Source organism: Schistocerca gregaria, chromosome X (assembly GCF_023897955.1).
Source record: "Schistocerca gregaria isolate iqSchGreg1 chromosome X, iqSchGreg1.2, whole genome shotgun sequence".
Taxonomy (NCBI): domain Eukaryota; kingdom Metazoa; phylum Arthropoda; class Insecta; order Orthoptera; family Acrididae; genus Schistocerca; species Schistocerca gregaria.
Window position 1 is genome coordinate 557,886,783 of NC_064931.1, and position 19,261 is coordinate 557,906,043.

The 19,261-nt window shown below is 39.3% G+C and overlaps 1 protein-coding gene across 1 annotated transcript in view; it reads left to right on the plus strand.

The window, feature by feature from the left end:
- Positions 1–19,261, plus strand: part of LOC126297789 (congested-like trachea protein) — a 156,301-nt gene that overhangs the window by 90,662 nt on the left and 46,378 nt on the right. Inside the window, exons 3-4 of the mRNA XM_049988988.1 lie at positions 3,253–3,449; positions 12,303–12,423. Of these exons, the coding sequence (XP_049844945.1) occupies positions 3,253–3,449; positions 12,303–12,423 (318 nt within the window). The remainder of the gene's footprint in view (positions 1–3,252; positions 3,450–12,302; positions 12,424–19,261) is intronic.

Sequence of the window (19,261 nt, forward strand, 5' to 3'; positions counted from 1 at the left end):
CAACAGATAGCATAGTGGAGGGCCATCTGTATCTACCTTTTAAGAGGGAATGTTCAGAGTGGTGCAAATGTGTGAAGCAAGCAGGCAACCATGCCATGTACACACACCCGTGCTTCCTACAGCCAACTGAGTGAGTTTGAAAGGGGTCAAATTCTGGTCTTCTGGGTGCCAGGGTGGTCCTTTCAGAATGTTGCAACACAAGTTGGATGTGCTGTGTCAGTTGTGCAATGATGCTGGCATCAGTGGTCATAGTTACATTAGTATCACAAAATGTAAGCATCCTGTGGGTTGGGTAAACAAAAGGAAAATGACGTGATTTCCTTCCCCCCCTCCTCTCATCCCCCCGTGTGCTGATTTTCCATGGCTTATATACTGTTTTAGCTCATGAATTCATGAGCTAAAAATGTTTTTAGCTCATTAGATAACGTTCTGGACATATTCACAGCACAGACACCTGCTAGGACCATAGTATTAAGTGTCTTCCACACATGCCACAGAATTAACATGGATGACTTGACTAGTGCCATCAGAGGATCACTTGGAAGATGGAATGGCGTGCTGTGGCCTTAACGATGAAAGCAGATTCTGCCTGTTAGACCTGGTAAGTGCTGTCTTGTACACTGCATTGATCCAAGACACACTGGCCCCATCCCAGACCCTTTGGTCCGGGGTGCAATACACTGCAGTTCTCATTCATCTTTGGTGTTTCTGGAGGAGACACTAATAACCAGCACTTGGTACATGCAGAATGTTGTTAGACCCGTTCTTTTTCTGTTCTTGCAACAGGAAGGAGATGTGTTGTTACAACAGAAAAATGCTTGCCTGTGCACTGCCTGTGAAGCTCAATGTGCTTTCCAAGGTATTCAGCAACTTCCCTTGCCAGCACAAAATCTGGACTTCTCTCCAGTCAAACATGTGTAGTATTCGATGGGTTGAGAAGTGACTTGTGTTACTCGTCAACGAAGTACTCTTACAGAACTACATGGAGGGGTCAAGCAGGCATGGCATTATGTATGCCAGGACAGTATTCACCATCTGCATGACCGACTGGATGCCAGAGTCAGCACCACCCGTGGCGCTTACACCACATACTGACGTGGGTGTTTCAGCATGGCTTTATACTTGGTACTTCAGAACTGCTTGTGCTATTGATCTGTAAGTGTAATCATTTCATTTATTCCATATGCACTGTTGCAACAATAAATCTTGATGGATTGGAAACGTCTAAAAGGGTGTACAATTTTTTTTTCTGGCTGTGTGGATCATTTTGGGACACCCATTTACATTTGACACGGAAAACATATAAGTAATATTCCTCAAAAGATACTCCTTTTGATGCTGACCCCAAATGATATTTCTTTTGATCATGGCCACCTTCCATTGTTTCAAATTAACATACAGTACATAATATTTAAATGAACACACAAAATGTAAGCATCGTAACATCAAGAAAGACACAAAATTACATATAACAAGTGAAATACAGTTATTAAAACCTAAATGGCTACCTCAACTTGTGCACCTGTTAGTCTCATCCATTGATGTCATGACATTTATTTCAAGTGACATCAATTTGTAATAAAAGGTAATTCTATTATTGACCAGTGAATTAATGTATCAATTTCGTTAATACCAACTTAGAGGATGAAGGTTTGGTGTAGGTTGTTAGATTTATTTCATAATGTGTGCTGTTCACTGTATATGTATGTTCTCATTTGGTTAAGTGTTGCGTTTTTTTTTCTTTCTTTTTTTCTTTAAAAACTATGCAGAATACAAGTCAATAATTTCTGCTAGCTACTACTACAACTGTGTGATACTAGATGCCCTTTGGATCTAGTTCATAGCATTACACATTGCATACATCAATATCGAAAGTATTTTTATGTAATTTCGGGAACTGCAAAACATAGCCTACTTTCTACAAGTTTGGTCTAATTTGAAGGTGGAATGAAATTGACTTTTCAACACAGAATTTGTGGTACTTGGTTTAATTTAGTTTGTTTGGGAATATGTAAATCAATTTTATGGCAAATATTCTGAAGTTTTCATATGGAATTTAGCATAAAGCATGTAGTTCCGCAGCTGGGTTCTACTTGTGCCTAGACACAGGTTTCTGGGTCCATGTGTAAATTCACCTGAAGAATTTTGCAACTTCTTCCATATCATTGCTCACATTTAGCTTACTGCCTGGTCATGTTTGCAGCCCATAGAGTGCTGTCCTGTAAAAAAAATCATGGCAGCCACCATCTGACATTTAGCTGACTGGGTGTACTTATAAGCATTTTATCATTGATTCATAGTTGTTTGTTAATGTGGATGACATTCTTCCAATTTGTCGAAATTGAGAAAGAACAGTAATTCTGCCACAAACCACACATTGAAACTCATAGCTGAATTTATCACAATAAATAATAGAACTCTGTGAGAACTAATGAATTCAGATGAATTTTGCATTACAGATTGATAGTATTACATTTACAGCATTACCAAGAAAATACCATTTCCAATTACATGTTTCCATCATCCAGTAAATTGGTACCATATTGTCAGGCAAGCCATCTTTGTCAGTAATTACACCATTTTTTGTGATTTCTCACTCATTGCACCCAAATAGTATCCCAAAATGCATCTTATGTGCTCAATATTTGTGCCATTCTTTAAGTTGTGTTTGTCTCTAGTCTCTCCAGTTTGTCTTCAAAAATTTTGTCATAAAGCTTACACTCCAGACTGTTTCAGACATTAATGCAGAACTACTTTGTTTACTGCTTACTCTTTTAAGAGCAAGAAAAGTTGAAAAACAACCAAATCATTAACAAATTCTAAAACATAAAATGTTTGACAAAGAGGCTGTACAGAATCTTCTGTATAACTTCTCTGTCAAACACTTTACATTTTAACATACGAGGGCATTGTCCAACAGCTTAGTAACAATTTCAGTCTCCTTTATAAGCCAATGGAACATTCACCACCTCAGACAGACCCTTACTCTTTCCATTACTTGTATGCCCTCAGGGGCTTTCAGTATCAAAGTTGTCACTTGTCACTTTGCTATTTATGCCACCCCCCCCCCCTCTCCACCTTGCCCCTGTTAACTTATGTATGACTTAACTTTTAACAAATATTAACACTTCACTTTTTTGCCATTTGTTTAATATACAAGGGATTTGGAAATGCTGCACACTCATCCCAATCCCCACCCTCTACTCTTGCATGAGGTATAACTGATTTCATCAGTATGTTTTGTATTTCCAGGTATGGCTGCACCTATAACAGGTGTAGCACCAATATTTGCATTGAGTTTCTTTGGATATGGACTTGGTAAACGCTTGCAACAGACAACACCTAATCAAGAGCTGAACATGACTCAACTTTTCGTCGCAGGTGCATTTTCTGGTATCTTCACAACTTCTATTATGGCTCCAGGAGAGAGAATAAAGTGCTTGTTACAGGTAGTCATTATGCATTTGATAAATATGTTATTGTGAGAAAACTAAATACTAGTAACTACTCTGTAACTTCCCTCTTTCATGAAGTGCTCTTTAATATATATCATAAAAAAGCCTGAATTTATTGCTGTGAAAACAGGAATTTTCAAGTTATTTGTTTAATGTACTAAGTGATTTTGGGTGTTAAGCAAACAGTGACCAGTTGCACAAACATACAGCCTAGAGTTACAGTAGTTTACATTGTCTTTGGAGTGGATCACATGCCACTCTATCTATGCTTTGCAGCTGTTCTAATCGAAACAGAAGTTTTTACAAATGCTCATGTAGTTCTATCAGTCATAAGTCACACACATTTTTAGAATAAATAATAACTGTTTGTATGTGATCCAGAAGGATCAATAATGGTAGCCAACACAAAAATCTATGGATATTATTTTTTAAAAAAGTTATTTATTCTTTCATAGAAATAAAACATGAATTGTGGCTCCACAATGACTCAAACTGTGGGTAAAAGTACAGTCATTCTCAAAGATGTGAAATATTATCAGTGCAGTTAAGCTTGCATGTATCTGACACGTGCTACCAGATTCCCCAAAAATTACTATTTATTTAAATGTTGCATGAAAACAAAGTCCCATAGCATCTCAGTTTCATTAAAATATGAAGTGCATGTTTTGCCGGGGGCCCCTTCTGGGGAGTGCAGCCATCTGTTGAAAGCCCTTTTATTTGATGCCATTTCAATGACTTGCACCTCTGAGGATACCGTGATCGAAAGTCATTGGTGCTGACCACAATGGCATGAGCTGCTGAATGTGTTACTGAAGCCAACTAGTAAATACACTAAACTGTAATTCAGTGTCTTGTAGCACTCTGTTAAAGTGTGGTTGTAAAATATTTAAGTACATCAACACTCATATTGCTCATCCTTTGAAGAATGTTAAAAATATCAGCTCTCGGCAAAATTCTGTCACTGAATTATTGTAAACCTCCCAAGTTGGTGATCAGAGACTAGCACTCATCAAAAGTTAAACTACGAAACTCGTACAGCTATTCACTGCCCAGAAGCCATCACTTGAATGTTATGAAACCCAACATAGATCCTACCTTGTTAACCACCTGTGGTATTGGGAAGGGGGGGGGGGGGGTTAGAATAGACCCACTGCCCTTTCTTACCTGTCATGAGAGGCGACTAATAAGATCTCTCTTTTTTATTGGCTCAAGTTTTTTTACTTTCGTCTTGGCTGTTCTTCAGACTTTTGCAAGCTTTCACTCTTTTTGATTTAATGCCTTTTTCCCCTCACCTCCATGCTCAGGCAGACTTTTGCAATGCCTGACACACTCTCTGCTCTTTTATCAGATGACTTTGCCATGGTGGACTTGGTTTTGTGTTTTATTCGGGCAGGGGGTTTTTATCCTTTAATCTGAGTTTTTTAGTGATGACTCCGGCTTTTAGCCTCCGATTTTAAACTGAGTTTTTAAAGTGTCCTTGGTGGTTGGCTTTTCCTCTTTTTCTCTACGGTCGGCCAACCACCATCACACTGTGTGTTTTAATTTTTTTTGTATGGTCTCTGTCAGAGTATTTCATGTCCTGTTTCGTCTGTTGTCTTTCCTGTTGTTCTTTTTTTATTCTCTTCGGGTGGTTTTAGTTTTTATGGAACAAGGGACCGATGACCATAGTAGTCTGGTCCCTTTAATCCCACAAACCAACCAACCCCTCACCTCCTTTTTTAAATACTGGTCCTCTTTTTTTGGTGTGACCTCCACTTTCCAAATTTTACCAACGTGCGAGCTGTTTCGGGAAGGATGCCTCATTGTGGTGCTGTGCTCTTTTGTGTGTTGCACATACCAATCAAGTGGATGTGCCTCTGCACCCAAATTTCAGCGCTGTAGCCAGTTCATCATGGTGGGGTTGTCGTGTACCTGCTTGGTGGTAGTCCCTGATAATGCAGGTATCGTTCTGCCAATGCCTGAGCTGTAACCTCCCTGTGTCCTCCAAGGAGTAGGTGCCTGTCCCCTTCAGGGTACCGGGACTCCAGGTAATGGCTACTGTGTCAGATGGTTTTTGCCTTGGTGGTGTGGAGGCCACAGGGAGAGCCTATGATTGGAGATGAAATGGATCAAACTTAATGGTGGCCATACCAACAAGGCAGTCTCATCAGTCGGAAATAGTGATTTTAACGCAGAAGTTTACAATCCTACAGCATTTCCGTCAGTGACCATGCCTCAAAACAAGAGCCAGACAAGAAGTAGCGGAAGTGGACAGTTTGCACTGATGGCAGCTCTTTCGCTACAATGAAACCAAAGTTTTCATTGAAAATATTGAAGATCAGTTAGGGGAGGTTGCGGCAATAGAAAAGATGAGAGATGGATCTTCACTGATATGAACATTACATACCAACCAATCACAGGCACTTGAGGCCTGTGTGAAATCAGGAGATAAAACAGTCATCATTTCTCCTCATAACAAGCTCAATAGAATCAAGGTGTTGTCTTCCATTGGGACCTAATGCTACAGACCAATGAAGAGCTGCGTACTAATCTGGCATGGTGTGGAGTCCATTTTGTTTGCCGCATCCAGAACAGACCCAAGGATGTTGCAGTGGACACTGGAGCTTTTATCCCAGCCTTTGATAGCAACATTTTGCCTGAGAAGTTAAGGTCATGGATTATAGGTGTGATGTTAGGCATTACTTTCCTGCTCCGATGAGATGTTTTAAGTGCCAGAGATTTGGACACGTCCTCCTTCTATTCTAATAAGGCTCTCTGGGGCATGTGGACGGGTGTCCCATAAGGGAAATCCTTGTGATCAACCACCTTTATGTGTCAACTGTCCGGAACTGTACCCTCGTCCTTCACCGCAATTCTCAGGGAGAATAAACTAAAGAGTATGAAGTGCTTGACCACCTGTCTTACAAAGATGCAAAAAAAAAAAAAAAGTTTAAAAGACTTCATCCAACTAATATGGTCTCCAATTTTGCGACTATCGTGTCACAGTCAACATCTTGGGCAGTGACACTGTCTCACACGACACCTCCAGGCCCTGGTCATATTCCAGAGCCTGCACTACAGTTGGGGGAGATTTAGAGTTCTGTTGACAGCCTCCTGGCGAAAGCCAGTGTCCCAAAGCTGCAGGTTTGATGACAGCAGCCTGTGGAAAGTTACGCAGTCACAATCTATCGGTTGCCTGCTCACCCCTGTCACTCAACTCTGTTCCACAACCAACAGTTCAGACTGTTTGCACACCACCTAAAATTGGGTATACCAGCTGAGTTCCAACTCTATATGCACTTAAGAACCTCCAGCAGCCTCTGTTAGTGTGTGGTGTGGTCCTAGAGCTCCCTTCTGACCCCCCCCCCCTCCCCGCCTCTTCCTAACTCCCGTGCCCTGTCCTTTGATATGGATGGACCTCTTGTTTTGTCCCGACAGGGACGCTGAATCCTACCTTTCTCCGACACTGGTTTCTTTCGATCTTCTACGATTATTCTAATTTCTTATGCGTCTACACGGCTGGATCAAAAGTTAACAGCAGGGTCAGTTACAGTTTTACACATGTAAGGAGTCTTTTCTGAAAGTATTTGTATGGAGTGTAGTCATGTATGGAAGTGAAACGTGGACGATAAATAGTTTGGACAAGAAGAGAATAGAAGCTTTCGAAATGTGGTGCTACAGAATAATGCTGAAGATTAGATGGGTAGATCACATAAGTGATGAGGAAGTATTGAATGGGATTGGGGAGAAGAGAAGTTTGTGGCACAACTTGACCAGAAGAAGGGATCGGTTGGTAGGACATGTTGTGAGGCATCAAGGGATCACAAATTTAGTATTGGAGGGCAGCGTGGAGGGTAAAAATCGTAGAGGGAGACCAAGAGATGAATACACCAAGCAGATTCAGAAGGATGTAGGTTGCAGTAGGTACTGGGAGATGGAGGACCTGGCACAGGATAGAGTAGCATGGAGAGCTGCATCAAACCAGTCTCAGGACTGAAGACCACAACAACAACAACAACAACAACAACAACAACAAGGAGATACAAGAGGCACACTGTGCCGAGTGCCTGCAGTATATACACTGCAGAGTTGTGAAACACTGCTAAACCTGCTGGGCAGAACAGGTAATTAGGATTGTGGAAAGGGCCAATAAGGTTGGGGTTAGTTTCATCTTCTAATTGTAATTTAATGACACATTTACAACCAAAGCGGCACATAGCTGAACCTTTTGCAACTCTTTCATGGCTGAAGGTCTCCAAACAAGAAATCTTAAAAATCAACAGGAAAAAAATGCAATAAAAATAGCAAATAAAATAATAAACAAACATATATCAGAGCTAGGTGGAAAGCCTCAAGGCAAAGTAGATAGAACAAACATGTACAAGGTGCAATACATATGGCAGGGGGCCACAATTAAGTTTCAAAATTTTAAAATGTGTTACCATAATCTTTTAAAGGCAGAAGGCCGCAACGTTTAAGCTTGAAAGATAATTTTTAAAATAAAGTTGCAAGGCTGAAAGCCCATAATTAATTTTCCGTAATTAAAAAAATATATATATAACAATAAGACTAAAATTTTAAGTAGCTGAAAACAGATAATATAAACACGGGTGGGAAAGACAATAAAGACAACGGCATTCGGAAGCCTCCAGGGAGGTCGGTTTGCCCTCATTCACTTTTGTGAGACAGGTGGTGAGCCCATCTGTCAGAACCCAACCAGGGGACAGCCACAGACCGACTGACACGTCGACTTGCTTGCCATCAGTCAGTACATGAGAACTCAAACACACAAGGTTACGTATGTGGTAATCCACAATGAAGTATGTATTAGCTGTCAAAATTACACACCATGTTGGACAGCAACAACATGTGAGGAAAGGACGCTGCCTGAAATTACATAAGGGCCAGGGTAGGTAACCGGAACACTAATGGCCACAATGATCAGGCGAGCCATGTTGACGCAGACCTTACTGGTACTCCAACCCGACTCCACTAGGCCGCATTGCAACTCCCCAACTGGCAGGTCCGGACTGCACTCCAGATGAGTTCGAAGTGACTGGCAGACCCGAACTTGCTACCTGAATTCCCTTATGACAGACAATGACTGGAAAGTAATAGTAGTCGAGCAAAGATACTACGAGAGGGGATATATCAATATGCACTGCTAACGCCGCTGATGGTCAGGCAAAGCAGCAACTCAGTGACACCAGTAATTTAAATTAACATAGTGAAGTGGAAGTACATTAAAAATAGGGTGTAAAATAGATTAAGGCAGGAACACGAGCCATGCATGGCTCAAGTTGGTTGCCATATCTCAGGCTTTGCAGTATGCCAAATCCCAGGCCATGATGAACTTCCTGATCTGCAGCGATTCCATCAGGAGTTGCTTAAAAGGCGTAATCCTATGTTATCCCAAAAATCTTTTTGTCACCAGCATCCAGGACCTACTGGTTGACCTCTACAGCTCTGGAAAGACAGTGACCTTCATATGGACACAGAACCACATAAGCATTGGAAATGAACTTGCCTGCCATCTATCTTCAGGAGATCTATCTTCAGGAGATCTACTTTACATAGAGGTAGCGGACACAGACTAAAGATTACAACTTTGATGCAATATTTTTAGGCTCCAGGAATTGGAATGGCAGGTTAATATGACCCAAAACAAGTTCAGAGGAATTAAAGGGTCCACCAAGGTGTGTCGTTCATCTCTCCAGACCTCTCTGAAAGAGGCCATTGTGTTGTGTCCTCACTTCAGCTGTGGTAGTCTACTGATGTTAATGCATATTCTTGTTGAGTGCACCTTGCTGGTTGATTTGAAGCATGTTCTCAGCTTGCCTACCTCCTCTACCCCAGATGCTTGCAGATGATGACACAGCCACTATCTAAGTGTAGCATTTCCTGAGGGAGAGCACACTTTACACTTAACTATAATACTCATCCAATTCCAGTGGTGTGTGTGTGTGTGTGTGTGTGTGTGTGGTTTTTGTTGCAAACTGCTGTCACACCCTTTTTAAACTGTTTGACATTTTTATATAGTTGGAGCAACCAAGTCCCCATTTACTACTACCTTGCCAACTCACAAATTATGAAAGACCATCACCAGTCCATTTTATATAAGCACATTGAACCAAGTTCCAACTTAACCACTCAATATTTAAAAAATTGCCCACTCATCAAATTTATAGTAAATTACACTTAATTTTAAAATGTTGGGATGAGTACCTTTTCTCATTTATGATTTCCAATTTCCCACTTCACCCTTGATCAACTGGATTATTGATAAACAATAAAAACATATTAGCACACATTTACATTTTTTTAAACAGTAGAAACTTCATTAATTCCTTAAAGGTAAATTAAAATATACTTCTAATATTGAATGTCTTTGGTAGCTCTTCTCTTTGAAATCTTCATTGGTTGCACCATATTTAAATGACATGCATCTTCATTGACCAAAATGAATATCTTAATTAAAATACCTTTGAATCAGAATGTGTAACATGTTGGGAGAAGTGAATCCATCGGGACTACATGATGCTGAATTCATGTTATGTGCATATGCTGAGATTTCAGAGTTATAGCACACTTGCATAATTATGTAGTTCAAACATCACATATATTAATGGTATTTAAAACAATGATACAAAGTGCTCAGTGGTAACACTTCACACCTACAGCATTATCTTTTGATAATGCAGCTCTCTCCTCTTTTTAAGTATTTTGGTCAAGCACTGATTACTGCAAATTGCTCAATTTTTTAAAAAAAATTCTTACAGGACAGTTATCTGCTAATTGTCAGTGAGTTTGTATCGGTGTATCTGATACTTATCCAAGTTTACAGAAAAATGTGGAACTTGATTTCATTAATGTCATAAAGAATTCTTTTCATAGCCAACCATGAGATCTGCTGTTGTAGCTTAATGCGTACATCTGTAACTGGTGCAGTCACTTGACCCTTTCATGCCATGGCCATGAAAATCCAGGTTTATGATAACATTTAGAAACATTTTGACTTTTAGTTTGTAAAAGGCAGTGTATACTGCTGTGAGCTTTGTTTCTATTGGTGTAGAACTTGGCAAGAATTTAATTTTTGGGTGCTGAATAATTGTCCATCAGGATTGTTAGAGTTCCAGATCTGCCTCTAAGTTACTACTTTAATTACCATGTTCATCAGTATTAGAAAGCGATTGCAAATCAATGTTTTTGCCCTGCCTTGTAATTGAACAATGCTGACAGTCTCCAAAATTACACTAGAAAATTGCATTTCATTCTTTTCCGACTAATATGGAGCTGTCACCCAATTTGGGATTGGATCTCGGCAATATAAGAGAGAACGTGTGCAATATGGGTGTTCGTTACTTTCCTTTTGTTGCTAAGATAAATATGAATCTTTCAGGTATTTGCTCCTCCCCTTCTCACAAAGATATCTTAATCCTATTGATTCAGAAAAATGGAGACAAATTTTGACATTAGCCCCTACTTTAACATTTAGTGTTCATTTTTCTGTTGATTTATTCATAGAGAGACCCATTCTTTTACTTAACCTGAAATCAAAGTATTCTGTAATAATCATCCTAATCCTTATATCAAATCTTGTAGAATGTAGATAAAGCAGGGGGTTCTGTACTTTGACATCTCTCTTGTTGTTTAGAGTCTTGATTTTTGTCAGATCTGGAGGTAATCCCCTAACAACAACATTTGTCGATATCAAACAGAAGAATTTTCACTACATTTGATTTCCATGTCACATCAGTGTTTCTCTTATACCTTGTAAAAAAAAATTATCATCAGTCAACTGTGCACTCCAGACTGACAAAGTTCACATGCTGTTGCGCATGTAGACTTAAACCTGTGTATCCTGTGGATGCATATATTAACAAATACTCATTACCCTACTAGCTCTCCTTCAATCACTGTGAGACTATGTAGTCTAAACTAGACTATGCCAAATGTAGAATGAAACTTTAGAATAGTTAAAAGTTCTTTCTCCTCTACAGTCTTATTATACTACAGTGACAACATGCTGATGATTGATCCTACACTACAGGTCATTTAAATTCATCGTAGTTTTATGGTCTTGCATCTTCTGATGGTGCTTTTTGTGGTTACAAGTTTTTTAATGTATTTTGGTTACTATTTTAGTAAGACACTGATGATGATGATGATGATGATGATGATGATGATGATGATGATCACGATCACTTAGGTCAAAACCAGTTATCCAATAAAGAAAAAAAAATGTGATTAAAGACTGTTGTGAACTCTACTATGTTAAACATACTTCAATGTAATTGTCACATTTCATCAAGAACAATAAGTATAGGATACAAAATCTGCTGGATTTTATATGTCACTCTTTCATTTTTGTGATGACACTCTTAAAAATTATCAGGCAGGTAAGACAATAATTGGATCAAAATGCTGATGGTGGTAAGCCAGTGGAGTTTTAGGGTTCAAATTGTCACCCAACTACCCTGAGTTAACTCCCTGATAATAACTTCTGATCAATGTCAAACCTGATTCATTCAAGACTTGAACAAATTTTTCTGTCCATGCTGATTTGAGTTAGCACTTTGCCCATGTTATTTTCTAGGCTAAATCAAAAGAGTTTAATCTCATTTGCTCTTATTGAATGAAAGCTATTTAAGAAATTTGTGTGTAGTCATTTAATGCAGTTTGCTGTTTTCAGCATTTTTTCCCTCAGTATTATGGTTCGTAATGTAGCTGCTCTTTCCAGCAGAATATTTTAACTCAATATTTAGAAAATATTGCTATGTTTTTCTCCTTAGCAAAGTGATTAATTTCACTAACTTGTGTACTTTCATGGTTAATTGTGAGGGGTCATGATGTTTTGATTGCATTTAGGTACAACAAGGTGGCACTGCTCCTATGAAGTACAAAGGCCCTGTAGATGTAGTGAAGCAGTTATATAAGGAAGGTGGCATTCGCAGCATATACAAAGGAACAGTGGCAACACTTCTCAGAGGTAAGTTTGTAACTTATTAACAGAGTATATTATGGAGTATCACACTTTTTAATTTATGATTGTTAATGAGAAACATGTTCATACAATTTGCTAATAAATTGTGGCTTTAAATAGTGCAACACAATGCAGATCTGTAAGTGTAAAATTTATGACGCGACTTTTGGGGATATAAATAATGATACCCGAATACTGACAAAGAATCACTTTACTATGGAGACAAACGATGTCAGATTACCTCTTGTTAGGTATGAGTCCTAAACAGAACCCGAAACAGAAGTCACAGCAATGTCATTTGTAGACTAGTTCCAAATTATTTATATTTCCTCCTAAAATATGATCTCCACTTGAGCCCCAATGTTATGCACACTTTTAATCTCTCAGATAAATCAGCATCAGCCAGCATTTTGCTAACTAGTAAAGGTTTCTATAAAAAAAGTGTTAGGACTGATGTAAGAAGTGTTTGTGTGGTTATAGTGGGTAAATCTGCCTACTTGGATATCATAGGGGGGAGGGGGGGGGGGGGGGGAAGACTGAGTGGAGCTGTGAATTGGGCTATGGGGTGTGGCCAGATGGCAGAGTTATCCATGGAATACATTGATCCAGGTTTGAGTTCCAAACTGTCACGGAGATCCAATTTTTCACCGAAGTCATTAGTCAGTATTTGGTTCATTAGTGAAAATACATTACAGACACCACAGAACATTGTATGGGGAAGAAAAAGAAAAATAACTTTAGAATGGTGAGGTTTTGACCAGTTTGTCATTTCTGACCATATGTTTGTAAGCAGTGTGTGTTGTTGCTGTCATTAAATCACAATGTGAAACTCTTCTGTAAAAAGAGTAGAAATACTCATTTGCTTTAACTTGTGTGCTTGTGGGGTGAAAGGGGGGGGGGGGGGGAAGGGTATGAGATAGGGATGTTTCCGTACTAATTTTGTTTAAAGGAAAATATCATCAAAAAGCTTAGTAATGTTTTCAGTCTTGTTTAAATGAGTAGGCTCCACAGTCAGTTAGTTAACATGAAAGTTTCATGTGTATGGTGTCACATCATGTTTGTAAAATAAGTTGTTTCAGAAACAGTTGCAGTGTCATTCCTCTGGATCTATTGATGTAATGTGTTGTGGATTGTGTGGCATTAGCCTGGTTTATTTCTTCGTTTGTTGTCCTTGGTGTTGACATACTGCATTATGATACTGGCTGAAAAATGGGGGGGGGGGGGGGGGGGAGAGGGGAGAAGTTCAACACTGACTACTTCAAATGATGTAGCTGACCGGTGCATAGTTGTTTCACAGTTCCTTCCTTTCAGTGTTCACAAACCCTCAATAATACACAGTTATATGGCCAGTGCACTATTGCTTAACTTTAGATAAGCCTCATTAATAGGTCGCAGGCAAACATCCACTTACTGCTAAAATAGTTTACTGTTGAACATCTGCAAGCAGTAAAAGCCTAACCACATAGTTCAGTTCTTGAAGAATAAAAAGGTACATATGGAACAGACAGTCATTGTATTAACACATGACCTAATTGTGTTACACTTATTTCACAGTTAAGTTGTTGCATTGGTGTTGTTCTAACCAATACAAGTTCCTCGTCTGAAACTCTGACATGGACTGACTGTTTCAGAACCAAAAATTGGGGCCGTATATATCCTCACAATAATAGTTACTGAAACTATACATTTTTCAATGTTTAATTTACAGAAATTACAGTTGAAACTTAACTCATTCGATTAACTGAATACATCGAAAAATTAGTTCTTTTCAAAAGTTTCTTCTACTACAAGAGTTAGGCTGAATTATTTGTTTAAATGATGAAATTAACAGATATCGTTATGTAAACAATGCTTTTGACAAAACTGTTAATTACTTTGGAATTAATTAAGGGCTGGCTTTAGGGCCAATCTTTCTCTCTTAAGAAAATGCAGATTATACTCAGGTATGTTAATGGTAATTAGTCAGAATTGAAAAAAAACTAATTTAAGGAGGCAGATGGGAAAACAAGAGGGAAAGTAAAAATATCCCAGCTTGCTTTGTCACAATTGTCTACTTATATTGTGTCAGAACTTCTCTACTGGGCAGGACTTCAAGACACAATTTTTTTTAAAAAAAAAGCTAATATTATTGTCAGTGAAAATTTCAACCAGCTGCAAATATTTTTAAAAAGCTGTATTTTACCGCCATAACTGGTTTCAGGTTATTGTGCCTGTCTTCAAATGGTTAACTTTTCCAAGTACATCAATGTTTTCATCAGTAGCATTGGAAAAATTTGCTTTCTGTAGGTGGGCACACTGGCCTGAAATTAGTTACAGCATTTAAATACAGCTTTTTAATTAGTATTTCTGGTGGATTGCATTCCTCAGCAACAATCCTCAAGTCGTAGGATTGACAAGATCTAGCACAGGTAAAATACTACTGATGTCATTTATTTTGCTTTACCGGAAACTTTGGGAAACTGTTGCCTATCACTCCATCCAGTATGAGCCACTTCTTTGTGGAGGTAACAGGGATCGATTGGGAAAGATTAGAAAGGGGTGAGAAACATGTCATTCAGATCTTTAAGTTGGGGGTGACCTACCTATTGAGAAGAGGATTGGGTGGTAAAGATGGAGAAGAAAGTATCGGAGATATGTCAAAAATTGGGAATTAGTAAGCACTTCAGAGATGGAAGAAGAAGAAGAAGAAGAAGAAGAAGAAGAAGAAGAAGAAGAAAAAATGGATTACGAAGGGAGAGGTGGATAGCTGAATGAATGGTAAAAATTAAAAAAGGAGGGAGGATGAGAATGGGAAAGACAGAGAAAAGTAACTGAGTGAATAACTAAATTGTGCCAGTGGGGGGAAGAAGTTGGAGGGTATCACAGCCTACACACGGGACAGTAATTGCCTAGTCTGGCTGCTGACAGTTTCTGACCAATAGTGCTGGTTGACATGGAGTTCATTACTTGTTCTTGGATGGCAGGTACAGATGTGAAGGGTTTATGATGTACTTGATGCACAATATGGTGATCATTTGTGGTCAACCAGAACCTTTACAGTGACTATGCCTGCTTTCATGTTCCCATGCAGTCCAAAACTGGACTACTATCACATTGATATGCCCCACGAATGTCGATATTGCCCAATTCGGCCAGCTGGCCAGGAGGAGACCCACAATGGGGCCCCTTTAAAACTGTCGGGTGCTGATAACGCTGTGTCAAACAACTGTGCAATGTCTCAATTCCCTTCACAGTTATTGTTAAACATCTGATGCTGTTCATGTCCCTTATTTACTCTACTAGGCCTGCAAGCAGGTGAAGCACCAAATTCTGGCCCATGATCCAGTTGGGACTGATTGACTGCCATGTCATCACCTGCCAATGGCATAATTGGGTGCCTACCATGCCTGGCAAAAGTACTAAACATGAATAACACTAATGTACTCTGGTGGCCATTCTACCTGTCTCAGAGGATTGCAACTTTAATTATTTACATACCTGCCTATAGTGTGTACAGAGTTACGTAGATATTTGACCGTATCTTCTAGATGTTTTACTTTTTTGTTAGGTAGTGTATATTATAGAATGCACTTTTAATTCAGGTTTTACTATTTTGAAGAAGCTCTGTAATTGTATTGTAATGTACTTTGACAAGTCTGAGTGCTACATGAACTTGAAGAGTAGTGTAGATGAAATGCAATTGGAAGAGGAATTTACTCTTCTCCAAGTTTGTAAGTATCCTTCAGACATTAAACAGTTTTATGCAGCACAGAAAGCAGTTTTGAATGTCTGTTATACTCTGTCAAGTAGTTAGACACATCTGTTATACTCTTTCAGGTAGTTTGGAACATTTGTTACATTCTTTCTTTTGGATTGATGAGATTTTTTTTGTTTGTGTTTTGTGTGTGTGTGTGGGGGGGGGGGGGGGGGGAGGTTTGCTAGAAGGCAGAAAATGAATGAGATGCCATACACACTAAGGAAGCTTGTAATGGCCATACTGTCTTGTATTCTTCAGCTACACCTCTGTTTGGACTTGGCAAGACACTTTATGGTGTACAGCGTAGACCATTATCATGCCTCTCCCTTATCTCTCAAATCATATATGGGGAACAGTCAGCAAGCCTTTGCATTAGCCTGAATTTCTCAGATTTTACTGTTGTGGCCTTTAGATGGGATTTTTGATGGGAGGGCATGATATGTTGAAAGACTCTACCTGGAAAATGTGTTCTTGGTATTATAATAGTAATCATCTGCGTGATGGACAGTCCTATGGTAACATTTGTCAGTGAAACTTGATTTACCATCTTCACGACTCTCTCAAATAGATGGAATTTCAAAACAAGGAGCTCTGCTTCGAATCTTTTATGTTCATTGTTAATCCCACTTGCTAATGATTCTAGTCTACCAAAGTGACAGAGCTGGTCACATGAGGCTTTTGTAAGAAACCTCGTTCATGGATTACATTTCCTCAAGCTAATTAAAAAAAAAAAAAAAAATAATCTGGCATCTGCATTTCCACCAAAAATAAGTCTGGACATTCATTTCTAGATATTTTACAATCTATTGGTTAATTACCACTGGCGTAATTCAACAATGTGTTGATTTCCATCTATTTTTGCTGCATTTCAAATTTAATTGTGTTATGGGTAGAATATCCTTCTCTGCACTAAGCACTGATCCTGTATCTCCCTGCCTTTCATTACAACTTCAGGGGTGCTGCAGCTTCCCCCTATATATCACCATTGCCTGGAAGTAACCTCATGGAACCCCCAGGGTTATACATTAAGTCATGGTATATATGTTGTGCCCTAAATGGCCATATAACATCCTTGGACCATGTTCAAAGCTACTTTTACAGTTGACATTTTTTCCCCTTGAACAAAAAATTTTCAGAATTCTATCTACTGGCCTACAATCCAGTCACAAATCTGGTAAGACATTCTGTAAGCCCGTATTTTGTTAATTTTGGACAGTGCAGGGCTGTACTGAATACATTCTGGAAGTCAAGAACACACCAAAAAGCACGGTGTCTACTACCTTCTGGATATCTTTGGACAAAGAGAACTGAGGGATCCATTCCTATTCCAACAGAGATTTCCAGTCATTGGAAAGTTCATAATACCTTAACATGAAACTTGCTCCATAATTCTCTAACAGTGTGACATCAACGATGTATGACTACAGTTATGTGAAACCTGTGTCTGACCCATTTTTGGAAAAAGAAATAATTTGTTTGCTGCTGTGACCTTCTATAAACCACTGTTAAAAAGGACTCTTTAATAATGATTACTCTGTGATAGAACTGAACAGGTATTCTGTAACGTCCAGTGATCATTCCTGTATCAATTTTAATTGGTTTTCTAGTCTGTGATGACTTTTCTATGTGTCTAACAATGTAGGAAAGGACAGATTACTATGTACCATACAGAAGACATGGATAGCACACCTCGTGCGCACGTGACCGCTAACTCCTGCATCTCGGGCTGGAATGCAACTATCACATGGGATACAAGCAGTAATCTCGGTGGGGGCAGGGAAGGGGAAGGGATAGTAGCGTACGGGCGGGGGGGGGGGGGGGGGGGAGAGGTGGAGCACTGTCAGGTGGAGTGTGCAGGACTAGAACATAAATAGGCACATTGTCAGGAGGTTGTGGTGTGGTGAGATGGGGAAAGATGGGCAGATGTATTGGCAGAGGGTGGCAAATAAACAGGGTGTACTACAGGTGGTGCTTTTTTTGTCCATTGTAGCAAAAAATTGTAAAAATCTTGTTTTGTGTTGCATATTACAGTGTTGAATAAGCAACATAAAGAAAGTGTAATGATATGAAAATGCCACTCACTCACTTGCGTGTGTGGTAGGTTGGGCAGAGTAAGGGGTGGTGGGAGGGAGGTGTTGAGAGCAAGGTAGATGGGAGTGGTGATGGAGGGAGTGGGTTGGACGGATGTATACTTAAACATGCAATTATTCAGTTCTGTACATCAAAGTATGCAAAAATCGTAGAAGTCCTTAAACAACTCATCTCGGCCATTTCATCACTTTGTGATATTGCTTATTAGATCAAAACAAATAGTAAAATTATTATACTTTTTTATTTTCATTCACCAGTGTTCTATATAATTGTATTTTGTGGAAACTCATCTTTAAAGAAGGATGTATGTGACACGAATAATGTGCAGTTCTCAACCTGTAGTTCTCAACCATAATTATCATCTGGTCAGATAGTGTAACTGCAGTGCCACAGTATACTAATTCTTTCATGATATTTGTTGTAAATACATTATTAGAAGAAAATAATGAATTAATTACTTTACAGGGAAATCAATTTAAACTCAAAAGCCTGAAAAAAATGTTACTAAAAAAAAAGTGAAGCTGTATTGGAGAGGAAGTTTGAAAAAAAAAAAAAAAAAAAAACACACACACACACACACACACACACACACACAGAGAGAGAGAGAGAGAGAGAGAGAGAGAGAGAGAGAGAGAGAGAGAGAGAGAGAGAGAGAGAGAGCGCACACACTGCATCATACCAGTTAAATAAACAATGCTGGGAGGCAGACTGGAATGAGGGGTTATGTCAGGTGATGTGGGTGATGGGAGATAAGAGGTGAGGATCAGGAGGGAGACCTGGAGAAGGGTGGCTGACTGCTCAGGAGTAGTCAGCATGTGTGCGAGATAGAAATGCAGGAGGGCGAGACAAAAGTTGCAGAGGACGGAAATCTGAGACACTGGTAGCGAGTTTGTGCAGCACATGACGACGATGACATAGGTAAATGTACTGGGAGTGGATGAACGAACAGAGGAAATGGGGGGGCTGTTGAAAAGAGGGTTTGGGTGCAGGGGTTAGTGGAGATGGAGGCCAGCTGGA